The sequence below is a fragment of the Chrysemys picta genome, chromosome 3, assembly GCF_011386835.1.
Source record: "Chrysemys picta bellii isolate R12L10 chromosome 3, ASM1138683v2, whole genome shotgun sequence".
In the NCBI taxonomy this organism is placed as follows: domain Eukaryota; kingdom Metazoa; phylum Chordata; order Testudines; family Emydidae; genus Chrysemys; species Chrysemys picta.
Window position 1 is genome coordinate 21,381,866 of NC_088793.1, and position 12,837 is coordinate 21,394,702.

Below are 12,837 nucleotides of genomic sequence, written 5' to 3' on the forward strand. Positions count from 1 at the left end.
CAGACCTGAGAATCTCTGGTAAGGATAAGAAGGGAAAAGAACAGTAGTGACATTATGGTGGGGGTCTAGTATAGATCACCAAATCAGGAAAAGGAAGTGGATAAGTCATTCTGCAAGCAGGTAACAAGATTAGCTAACACACATGAGCATTTATTAATGGGGGATTTTAAATTCCCTGATATCTGTTGGAAGACTATTGCAGCAAAACATAATACGTCCTGCAAATTCTTAGCAACTAGGGGGCTATCCATTTTGGAACTACTTTTGGCCGACAGGGATGAATTAGTTGTGAATGTGATAGTCGACGGGAGAGCGATCGGCGGTCAATTTAGCAGGTCTTCACTAGAAAGGAAGGCCAAGGCAAAGAATGAGTTACAGATCGCAAGAAATGTTAGAGACAACAAGAAGGGGTTCTTCAAATATGTCAGTTAAAAAAGAAAGATCAGGGATGGTGTTGGTCTGCTGATCAATGGACAAGGTGAGCTGGTAATGGAAGATGATAGGAAGGCAGAGCTGCTGAATGCCTAATTTGATTCAGTCTTCTCACAAAAAATAACATATGACTGAACGACCAGCAAAGTTACCACAGACAATAAAGAGGAAGGGATGTAGATAGGGATGAGTAAAGAACATGTCAGAGATCTCCTGACCAAGTTGAAATCAAGGGGAGGGATAGCTCAGTGGTTTAAGCATTGGCCTGCTAAACCCAGGGTTGTGAGTTCAATCCTTGAGGGGGCCTCTTAGGGATCTGGGGCAAAAATCCATACTTGGTCCTGCTAATGAAGGCAGGGGGGGCTGGACTCAATGACCTTTCAGGGTCCCTTCCAGCTCTGTGAGATAGGTATATCTCCATATATATTTTTATTTTAGATCAGTGGGGCCAGATGCTATTCACCTGAGGGTACTGAAGTAATTAGCTGAAGAAATTTCGGAGCAATTGTCAACAATATTTACAAACTCATGGATGACAGGAGAGGTCGTGGAAGAATGGAGAAGGGCTAATATAGTGCCCATATTTTAAAAGGGGGGATTTGGTCCATCTAACATTTCTGTCCAGCCTACCAGGCTCTTTGGTTGCCCCCTCGCAATCTCCGGGCCGCTAAAAGTCCCGCAGCGCAGTGGGCGCTCAGGCAGGCTGCCTGCCTGCTGTGGCTCCACATTGCTCTCAGAAGTGGCTGGCTGCTGCTGGCATGTCTCTTCGTGCCCCCGGTGGCAGGGAAGACCTCCATACACTACCCCCACCCAGCACCATCCTCACAGCTCCCATTGGTCAGAAACCGGCCAATGGGAGCTGCAGGGGTGGTGCTTGCAGGTACAGGCAGCGCACTGAGACCCGCTGCCCTCCTCCCCTCAAGGGGCGCACAGAGATGTGCCAGCAGCAACCAGCTGCCGCCACTTCTGGGAGCGGCGTGGGGCCACGGTATGCAGGCAGCATGCCTGAGTCCTGCTGCATTGCCGGCCAGGAGGCGCCTGTGGTAAGCAACTCCAGCCAGAGCCTGCATCTCTCACCCCCTCCTATACCCCAATCCCCTGCCCTAGCCTGGAGCCCTCGCTTGCATCAAACTCCCTCCCAGAGCCCACACTCCTCACCTTCTCCTGCACCCCAACACTCTGCACCAGCCCGGAGGTCTCTCCTGCACCCAAACTCCCTCTCATTCCCCGCACCACCTCCATTAATATAGTAGAAATGTGCAACCCAAAATTCATGGAGTGGCCCCCCTGCAAAAATTATTGCCCACCACTGTATTAATGGAATGATGTCGGATTGGAGGGAGGTCTCAAGTGGGGTTCCACAGGGATCTGTTCTGAGTCTGGTGTTGTTTAACATCTTTATTAATGACTTGGATGGAAGTATAGAGAGCATATTGATCAAGTTTGCAAATGACACAAAGCTAAGGATGGTTGCCAATACTTTGGAGGATAGACCTAAGATTCAGAGGAATCTTGATACATTGGAGAAATGGGCTATAGATAACAAAATGAAATCCAATGAAGACAAATGTAAGGTGCTACATTTAGGGAAGAAAACCCAATGCACAAATACAGATTGGGGGGGAAATTGGCTTGGCAGCAGCACTGCTGAGAAGCACCTGGGAGTTGTAGTGAATCACAACCTCAACATGAGTCAGCAATGCGATGCACATGAAGCAAATGCAATGTTAGGTTGCATTAACAGAGGCATAACATGCCAATTACGGGAGGTAATAGTACTGCTCTACTTCAGCACTGGTTAGGCCTCAGATGGAGTAATGTGTCTAATTTTGGTAACCAATGTATAGAAAAGATACTGAAAAAATGGAAAGGATCCAGAGGCGAGCGACAAAGATGATCAAAGGGATGGAATGCAAACCATATGAGCAAAGGCTGAAGGAACTGGATATGTTTCGTTTGGAATAGAGGCCATTAAGGGGGGAGGGATAGCTCAGTGGTTTGAGCATTGGCCTGCTAAACCCAGGGTTGTGAGTTTAATCCTTGAAGGGGTCATTTAGGGATCTGGGGCAAAAAGCTGTCTGGGGATTGGTCCTGCTTTGAGCAGGGGGTTGGACTAGATGACCTATTGAGGTCCCTTCCAACCCTGATATTCTATGATAGCAATCTTCAGATTCTTGAAAGGCTGCCATAAAGAAGATGGAGAAAAATGGTTCTTTCTTGCCACCAAGGACAGGAGGAAATGGGTTCAAACTACAGCATAGCAGATTTAGATTAAATCTCAGGAAATCTTCCTTACTGTAAGAACAGCAGGACAATGGAACAGACTGCCTTGGGAAGCGGTGGCAGCTTCTTCACTGGAGGTTTTCAAAAGGAGGCTGGATAGCCATCTGTCTTGGATGGTTTAGAAACAACAAATCCTGCATCTTGGCAGAGGGTTATATGAGATCAGTGGTTCTCAACCAGGAGTACACATAGGTCTTCCAGGGGGTACATCAACTCATCTAGATATTTGCCTAGTTTTAAATCCGGCTACATAAAAAGCACTAGCAAAGTGAGTACAAACTAAAATTTCATACAATGAGTTGTTTATACTGCTCTATACACCGAAGTTCAGTAAGTCTGCTGAAACATTTTTGTATTATTGTGTCTGATTTTGTAAGCAAGTAGGTTTTAAGTGCAGTGAAACTGGGGTTATGCAAGACAAATTAGACTCCTGAAAGGGGCACAGTAGTCTGGAAAGGTTGAGAGCCACTGGACTAGATAACCCTTGGGGTCCCTTCTAATCATATGATTCTATGTACAGTAAACAGTCGGCAGGTAACAGACTGAAGAGTGAGAACCTTTTACCAGTTGAGGTAGGGGAACTAAATTATTTTGGATCTCAAAGGAAATAAATGTGTTAACATTTTACCTCTACAGTATTTTATCTTACTTCCTTTTACAATGCATTCTCCAGCCATACAGATTTGTTTCTCCTTTAAAACAAGAATTTCCCCCACTTTCCTGCTCATTTGTTTTATCTGACTTGGTTAAGCCAGAACATGGTGAGACAGAGGGTGATTTCTCCCTCTGCATTCCCTGTGCTGCTTTCCAGAGAGGTTAACAAAACGTTTTGCACTCTCCTTCTCTCCTCCCACATTTCCTTTGAGCCGAACCACCCTAGGATCAAAACTCTGCTAGCAACAACACACAACCCTTAAATTATATGGGAGCACTGTAAACACAGAAGGCCAGGCTCTGATTTCAGTTATTCCCCGGTAAGCCCAGAGTAACTACACTACAGACAGTTACCCTCGGTTATGCTGGAGAAAATCCTATCAGAATTTGAGACTGGATTTTTTATACCCATTGTCATAGGTTTAACCTTGAAATTAACAAATCATTAAGCATGTGGGGGCTTAGGAATCAATTCATTTTCCAGGCAAAGGGTTTTTTAAATTAATGCCGAACAAAAAATAATCAGACAGTGCCTGACACCGCACAGATCCTGTTGACGTATCAATCTTTTCAGGCATTTAAAAATAATATCCAGATGATAAAAGTAAATGTTCTATAACCAAAAAATCTCTTGGTAATAAAATTTCAAATTACAGCCCATGACAACACTTCTAAATTGCAGCTGTGATGCAGAAGCTTTGATGGAGAAAATTGTACAAGTAACACAGAAAGTAATTTGGAAAAGCAACAGAGAATAGAGGTGCTGCTAATATGAACAGATAACATGGTTGGAATATTGTGTGGCGCCCTTAATCGGATTCTAGAGTGTTTCATTGCCAATATCTTAAATAATGCTGCAGTTTTATGGGTATTTCCTTGATAGTTCTACTAGCAAATAAACCCCTGGGAGAAAAAACTAAGCCAAATAATCATACGCGATGGGAATAAGAGTGTGTCAAAATGAAGCTGCACATTGCCCTTTAGTGCTACGAGTCACCCGCTTTCTCCTGCCAAACATTTCAGCAATTAAAGGACGCCAAATGCAGAAAGTACTCCACAACTGGGGATTTTGACCTTAGGATTCAGAATGAGCCATCCCCAGGTGGAAGCTCTATAGCCCAGTGGCTTGCACACAGGACTGAGAGTCAGGAGCCCCAACTTGACAAAAAGGTGAGAATATTTGCTCAGTGACCTTGAGCAAAATCACAATTTCTCTGTGTCTCAGTTTCTCTATCGTTATATAGGGATTATAATATTAACGTACCTTAGAGGGGCATTGAGGCTTAAACAATGTTTGAAAAGTGTTTTCAGAGCCTCAGATGAAAAGGGCGACAGTAGCCTGAAGTCCTTTTTTATTTTTCTGTTCAGTAAAAATGAAAAAATAAAAATTACCACATTTTTCTTTTAAATAACCCAGGCCAAACATGCAATTTTTCAAGACAATAAGAGACAGGTACGTGTGATTTGTTGAAAGGAATTTCACTTGCGGTTAGCAAGTTATTGGTATGTCCGGCGAGTAATATTAAACACTGAAGATTTGCATCATATCTTTAGTAATATAGTCTGTCCACACACATATCAATGTTTTGTCTGTGATGTGAAGCACAAGTACTTTTGGGGCCACCTTCTAGGAACACAGGAGTTGCCACAATGAATCAGACCTGTCTAATCCAGTATTTGGTCTCCACCAATGGCCAACACCAGATGCTTCAGAAGAAGGTGCAAGGAACCTCACAGTAGGCAGATGTGGGATGACCTGCATTCCATGAAGGTTTCACCTCATCCCTAATAGTTAGAAATTGGCTTAAACCCCAAAACAAAGTTTTATATTCCTTCCAGAACTCTTTTTGTTACCATTAGTTATTATAGTTCTGGATATTCTTGTTATAATTTTGTCTGCTCAGACTAGGTATTCTAAAGGGCCCTTCTGGACTTAACACCTATGGATCTTTAAACTCTGGGACTCAATGACATCATGTCACAATGAGTTCCACAGTCTAATGACATGTTCTGTGAAAATATATTTCCTTTTATCCATTCTGATTTTTCACCTAGGGTTTCAATTAATAAAGAATAAAAAGGATGGAAATATATACCGCTACCTCGATATAACGCCACCCAATATAACATATTCGGATATAATGCAGTAAAACAGCGCTCTGGGGGAGGGGGGCGGGGCGGGGCTGCGCACTCCAGTGGATCAAAGCAAGTTCAATATAACGTGGTTTCACCTATAATACGGTAAGATTTTTTGGCTCCCGAGGACAGCGTTATATCGAGGTAGAGGTGTAATTAGTAGTGGTCAACAAGATTTTATGTGCAATAAGTCTTGCCAAACAAACCTGGTATAATTCTCTGATGAGATCAAAAGTAACTGCGTAGATGTAATATACTTAGACTTCTGTAGGGCAGTTAAAAAATACCAATATACACTATCAATAAAGCACATGTTAATTGGATTAAGGCTGACAGATCTCAAAGAGTAGTTGTCAATGGAGAATCATCATTGAATGGAGGTGTTTCCAGTGGGGTTCTGAAGAGATCAGTACTAGGCCTGAAGCTATTCAACATTTTCATCAATGGTCTGACCATAAATATAAAATCACCATTGAAAGCTGAAGCCAGATAAATTCAAAGTAGAATTAGACAGACATTTTTAATAGGGAGGGTCACTAACACTGGAACAAGGTAGGAAGAGAGCTAACAGATTCTCCATCTCTGGATGTCTTCAAAATCAAGACTGGATGCCCTTCTGGAAGATATGCTTTAGCCAAACACAAGTTACACTGCTCTACAGCCAAAATGCTTTTGAAATAAATGTAGTCAAACTTTACTAATTCTGGGTCACTGAGAACGAAAATGATGCTTAAAATTGTTGATTGGCTCTAGTTTTCAAGATATGCTATTGGGTCAGTATATACGACCCTTGACTTGGGAATGGCGGAGGATAAGTGAGTTATAAAGGGCAGGGATCTCAATTTAAACCAGAAATGACTAAAATACATCTTTGACTGGATCTATGAATAAATCTATGACTGGGTTTGGACAGTACTTGCTTTTTAGGCAAAACAATGAATGATGCAATCTGAAGCTGGTATTGCGTCATACATGATATGAATTGCACCATGTTATTCCTGGAAGTCATGGATGATGCAATCATAATGAAGCTTACATCACCCCGCTGAACAAATTGCCCTATATCAGCTCTAGAAATCATACAGTGTCATCCTCTCTTATTTGTCAGTGTTTGATTTTGCAAAGGGACACATTTCTGTTTAACCAAAGTGAGCAGAGATGCCTCGTACTTGTGTGAACAGTGCAGATAACTTCTGCCATGTTTGTGGTACAGTGACTTTTGCATCACAAAAGCGCAGTATAACCACTCTGGTTAAAAAAGCTTATCACCTTTATTTTGGCTGCAAAATTGGAGATCAGGACAAGAGGTGGGCCACACACATATGCTGCAACACTTGTGCAACAAATCTTCGCCAGTGGTTGAACAGGAAAAGGAAATCTATGCCTTTTGCAGTGCCAATGATTTGGAGAGAGCCAACAGATCATACCAGCAATTGTTACTTCTGCATGGTGCCTCCAGTTGGGAAAGGTGTGTCAAAGAAGAAAAAGTAGACTGCATTATCCAAACATTCCATCGGCTATACGCCCAGTACCCCACGGAGAAGGACTGCCGGTTCCTGATGCACCAGAATCATTCTCACTTGAGTCAGATGAGGAAGAGGAAGAGGATGAAACTTCTGGTCCTGAACCATCAATGTCACAGGACCCACATTTTCTCCCATCCTCCTCCTCAGAACCACACCTGATAACACAAGGTGAACTGAATGACCTTGTCAGGGATTTGGAACTACCCAAGAGTAAGGCAGAGCTGTTGGGCTCCAGACTACAGCAGTGGAATCTCCTGGCAGGTGATGTTAGGGTTTCCATGTTCCGTGACCGTCAAAAGGATCTTGTCCCATTCTTCTTCATGGAAGGTAATCTTGTAGCCTGCAACATCATCGATGGTGTGATGGCAGCCCTCAACATCGTTCACGATCCAGATGAGTGGAGACTGTTCATTGATTCATCGAAGACAAGTCTTAAAGCTGTTTTACTGGATAATGGCAATGTTTTTCCATCAATTCCAGTTGGTCATGCAGTCCATATCAAGGAAACCTATGACAACATGAAACAACTTTTGAGGTACATAAACTATGACCAACATCAGTGGCAGATTTGTGGCGATGTGAAGGTTGTTGCTCTCTTGCTTGGTCTGCAGACTGGATACACAAAGTACTGCTGTTTTCTCTGTGAATGGGATAGTCGTGCAAGAGATTCCCACTACATCAAGAAAGACTGGCCACTCGGACAGTCATTGGAGCCTGGGAGGAAAAGTGTTCAGCATCCACCACTTGTTGAATCAAGGAAGATTTTGTTACCACCCTTACACATCAAGCTGGGTCTGATGAAGAACTTTGTCAAGGCCATTGACAAAACACAAGCAGCTTTCAAGTACCTCCATGGAAAATTTCCAAGGTTAAGTGAAGCTAAGATAAAGGAAGGTGTCTTTGTTGATCCTCAGATTCATGAACTTCTTCGAGATGATGCATTTGACCATGCACTGCGTGGCAAGGAAAAGACAGCATGGAAAGCCTTCCAGTTAGTGGCAATAAATTTTCTCGGAAACAACAAGGCAGACAACTACAGGTTGTTGGTGGAAAACCTCCTCAAGGCACACAAAAGCCTTGGTTGCAACATGTCACTAAAGATACATTTTTTGCATTCTCATCTAGATTTTTTTCCACCGAACTGCGGAGCAGTGAGCGTTGAGCACGGCGAGCGATTTCACCAGGACATTGCAACAATGGAGAAAGGCTATCAGGGGAAATGGAGCCCATCAATGCTTGCAGACTATTGCTGGACAGTGACAAGAGATGCTCCATTTAATGAATACAAGAGACAAGCCAAAAAGCACTGAGTAGACACTGAATAGGACTAAACTATGTACATAATAGTTTTTTGCCTTTTGTTTCATAATACATTTTATTTATATAACCCTTTTGTTGATTTTTAAAGTGTTACATAAACAGGACAGGTGAAATATCATGTAAAGCAACCATAAACACATGAAAAGACCTAGGTTTACAATTTATGATTAAAACTCTACTATCTACACAATATACATAGACATAAAATGTAAAAGCTTAAATATCTTAGAAACAGAAGCCAATTAGTTGTTTTAATTGTCATATTTGAATTCAGCACGTCAAAATACATAATAAATAGCACATTTTATCTCTGAAGCAGACGACTTCTCAAAAATTGTAGATCAGTGTTATTGGGCTCAATATTGGGCTCAGAACTTGGTATATATCTGTTTTTAAAATAGACCAAGCAACTGTACATTCTTCTGGTTTGTGATTTTCCATTTACATGGATTTACATTTTTATGGTTAACCATTAGCTGGATAGTCAACGGTTGGAGGCAAACTCATCGGTTTGGGATACTACTAATCATCTGAGCTGAACCACAAGTGTAAATCTGCAGTATGCGAGACAGAGAGCACACTTTTTCATTTACAAAACTCTCTCATGTAGTTTGTCGGAAGTTTCCTAGACAACATCCCCTTACATCAACTATTCAGATTCCTCACCCACTTCTGTTTCCAAAGTTTTTTCCCCCTCAATCCATGTGGTTTTAGTTGTCAGACTTGCTCAGGTAATCCTCAGCAACAGAGGAGAGAGTGGGGACACTGGGACTTTTTATACATGAATTGGATGGGAGACCACACAGGCGATTAGTAGCTTTCCTGGTAAAGATCATCCTATATCACCTACATACCATTTGTTTTCTTCCCATTGATCTAGTGGTGTCAAAACCATTCTTACTAGTAAAACTCATCTAGGAAATTGCCTAATAAGATAATTTAGAAAATGCTTCACATTTAACATATGATCACAAAACACTTAAAATGCTGATCTTTCCCTCCCTCCTCCAAGAAGCAAACACTTTAGTATCATAGCTCAGCCTCAATGGGCTGTTAAACATCTGCAGCATAGGCTGATCAACCCCAGCCAGCAGCTGGACTTTTAGCAGTACAGAGGTCATGATAAATGAAACCACTGTGCTGGCTTCAAAACTTGCTTTATAATCTTCTCCAGACAAAGCGTGACCAAAATGCATCTATTGTGGAGGACATCTGGGGAAATCCCATATTCATTTTCATTGGGAACTTACTGCCTGTTGTCAAATAAAAATAAATGAAAAATACTATGAACCATTTTAAAAAACATTCACGCTGTAAACTTTGGCCCACTGTTTCCTTCTGCAGCATTGACCTTGTTTTTCTACTGTGTGAAAAAAATCAATATGGTATGGTATTACAGTAAAATTTCAGCTTGTTCTTGGCTTACTTTAAATAACTTCATTGTCTTCTTTTCCCCTGTCTGCGTCTGTTGTATTTGGCACTTGCATTTATTAACATGAAACCAAGTTGAAAGAAAAATTTAAATATCATAAAAAGAAAAGCAGCAGGGCAGCTGGCTCGCTTGGCTAAAGCTACGGATACCTTTACAATTTGCTAGGGTTTTCCACCACACTCCACCCCCACTTCAGCTTCCCTAGTCAATTTTGTATGCAGGAAGGCAACAAACAACTTTTCACCGATATAAAATTTTTTGCTTTGTAGACTTAAGAGGAGCTACAAGTTAAAAGAAAGCCAAAAAACACTACTAGTCAGTAGAATAAAATCAATAAAAAACCACTAGTGATTTTATTTCTTTGCTCTTTAAAATTTTCTTCCTTCTTAAACTGTATTTATGTATAAACCAGACAGCCTTGTCTCAACGGTGGGTTCCCACTATTCCTATTATGATGTTATAGATGGCAATGTGGAAAGGCACTCTGGACGACTTATAGGAAAGGGCCAAGCAACAAAAACAAACAACCCCTATGCACTTTGCTCAGTTTCTGCTCTTTGTGACATAAAAATAGATCCACGTAGGAAAACTGTGGCTCCATTTGGAACACTCCTCGGGTAATTAGACAAACAAAGTGGATCATTCCCAACAACAAAACTGAGAACTAAGTGCTTCAGAAAAATTAATAAAAGCATGAAACTCATTCTGTGATATAGGGAACTGATTGCTCTCTCTGTTCAGTGATGGAATGAAGTGGGCGATCCGCCAGCCATGAAGGTCATCTTACTACACAAACAGCACACATAATGACCAACAGAAGGAAAAAGGCAAACGGCCATTGGACTTCTTATTCCCATGGCACATCATAAACAAGGGGCTTCTGAAGGGGACAAGTGTTGCCCCATCTGTAGTTTCCTCTAACTCATCATTACTGAAAACAGGTAAATTCTTACTTTGGTAGTTGAACCTGCGGATGAGTTGGCCACAAGACTCGTTATCACGTCGCTGTTCACTGTGGTGCAAGCAGCCGTGGCTGGAGTAGGTAGTCGAGAGGGAACAATTGGCAAAGGCAACAGCCCAGGTCTGTTGTTGCAGTTGCTGCTCGCTGTACTGTTACAGTTACTGCTGTTCACATGATTCCCATTGGAGCTCCATTCTCGGCGATCCCACCCAGTGCGATAATCTCTTTCAAATCGGCTGTGGTGCCGTGACATCTCGGTCGAGTATGGCTTCTTCTCAAAGAGAATTCGAGAGCTCGCCTGAAATGTTAAAAGCAAAGAAGTGTTATAAAGTAAGCCCAAAGCAAAATTCCTACTCAATCATTTGGGCCAGTCCCGCCAGTCGCCACCATGCCTATTTCGCAGTACAGGTGAAATTGTGCCAATCAAACATCAGAAGAGGGGATTATGTTTGTAGCAATCTTAATTAAAAATCGAAATGAGAGCGTTAGAATACTGACTGAGCATGTGGTGGAGAGAATAGTCACTCATTTTCCAGGGAATTCCACACGCCCAAACTTTCTAGCAGGATCTCAAGAGACAATACACAAAGAACGAAACACCAAGTTAGAACCAATTCATCATCCAACCTCTCTGACAGCTTCCTAAAGATGTCCTTTTGAAAATTAAATCTTTCATGGATCTTGCACCAAAGAAATGTCCACCCCACCAATCCCAATGAGGAGAAGATGAAAAGAAAGCCTTTATATTTGTCATTGCTCCTGCCGCTCATTTATTTCAACACACACAGATTCATAGATCCATTCACCGAGTTCATTAAGTTCGGAAATGACCATTAGATTGTCCAGTCTGACTTCCTGCATATCATAGCCCATTAAATTTCACCCAATTACCCGTTTTTGAGCCCAGTAACTTGTGTTTGACAAAAACAGATCTTCCAGAAAGGCATCCAGACTTGACTGAAAGACATCAAGGTGGAGAATCCACCACCCTCCTTGGTGGTTTGTTCCAATGGTTAATCATCCTCATGGTAGAAAGTTGAGCCTTATTTCCAATTTGAGTTTGTCTAGCTACAGCTTCCAGCCATTGGTTCTTTTTACAGTAGAACCTCAGAGTTACGAACACCAACATTACAAACTGACTGCAGGGCCGGATTTCCAATTAGTCACAGGAGGCATGTGCCCAGCATTCTAGGTCCACCTTACCTCTCTAAAACTGGGTGCAACACAAAGGTCAGCTGTAGGCGGGGGGCACTTAAGATGCTGTGCCTAGGTGTGCGGAAAGTGTCAATCTGGCCCTGACTGACTGGTCAACCACACACCGCATTTGGAACTGGAAGTATGCAATCAGGCAGCAGAGACCAAAAAAAAATAATTAAATAGAGTACAGTACTGTGTTAAAATGTAACCTACTAAAATAATAAGAAAGTTTACAAAAAAGATTTGACAAGGTGAGGAAACTGTTTCTGTGCTTGTTTCATTTAAATTAAGATGATTAAAAGAAGCATTTTTCTTCTGCATAGTAAAATTTCAAAGCTGTATTAAGTCAATGTTCAGTTGTAAACTTTTGAAAGATCAATCATAACGTTTTGTTCAGTGTTACGAAAATTTCACAATTACAAAGAACCTCCATTCCCGAAGTGTTTGTAACCTCTGAGGTTCTACTTCATATTTCTCTCTACTAGATTAAAGAGCCCTTTAGTACCCACTATTTTCTCCTCGTGAAGATACTTATATACTGTAATCAAGTCACCTTTCAATTTTTTTTTGATAAATTAAACAGATTAAGCTCTTTAAGTCTCTTATTTTAAGGTTCTCCAGGTCTTGAATAATTTTTGTGCCTCTTTTCTCCAATTTTTTAACATCTTTTTAAAAATATGAACACCAGAACTGAATGTAGTATTACAGTATCAGTCTCACCAAATCCGTGTAGTGAGATATAATCACCTCCTTAGTCCTACTCACTACTACTTTTCTTATACATCCAAATGTCGTATTAGTCCTTTTTTGCCAGAGCATTGCATTGGAAGCTCACAGTGAATTGTCTGTCCTCTCTGACCTCCCACAAGGCTCCTTTTCAGTCCCTGCTTTCCAGG

General features: G+C 41.5%; 1 protein-coding gene across 6 annotated transcripts in view; it reads right to left on the reverse strand.

The window, feature by feature from the left end:
• KLHL29 (kelch like family member 29) overlaps nucleotides 1–12,837 on the reverse strand; it is a 540,917-nt gene that overhangs the window by 328,114 nt on the left and 199,966 nt on the right. For all 6 annotated transcript variants that reach the window (XR_010599378.1, XR_010599380.1, XR_010599379.1 and 3 more), the window contains one exon: nucleotides 10,737–11,042. Coding sequence is in view for 2 of the 6 variants with exons in the window: in XM_005297329.5 (XP_005297386.1) it covers nucleotides 10,737–10,997 (261 nt within the window). In the remaining 4 variants the exon portion in view is untranslated. The remainder of the gene's footprint in view (nucleotides 1–10,736; nucleotides 11,043–12,837) is intronic.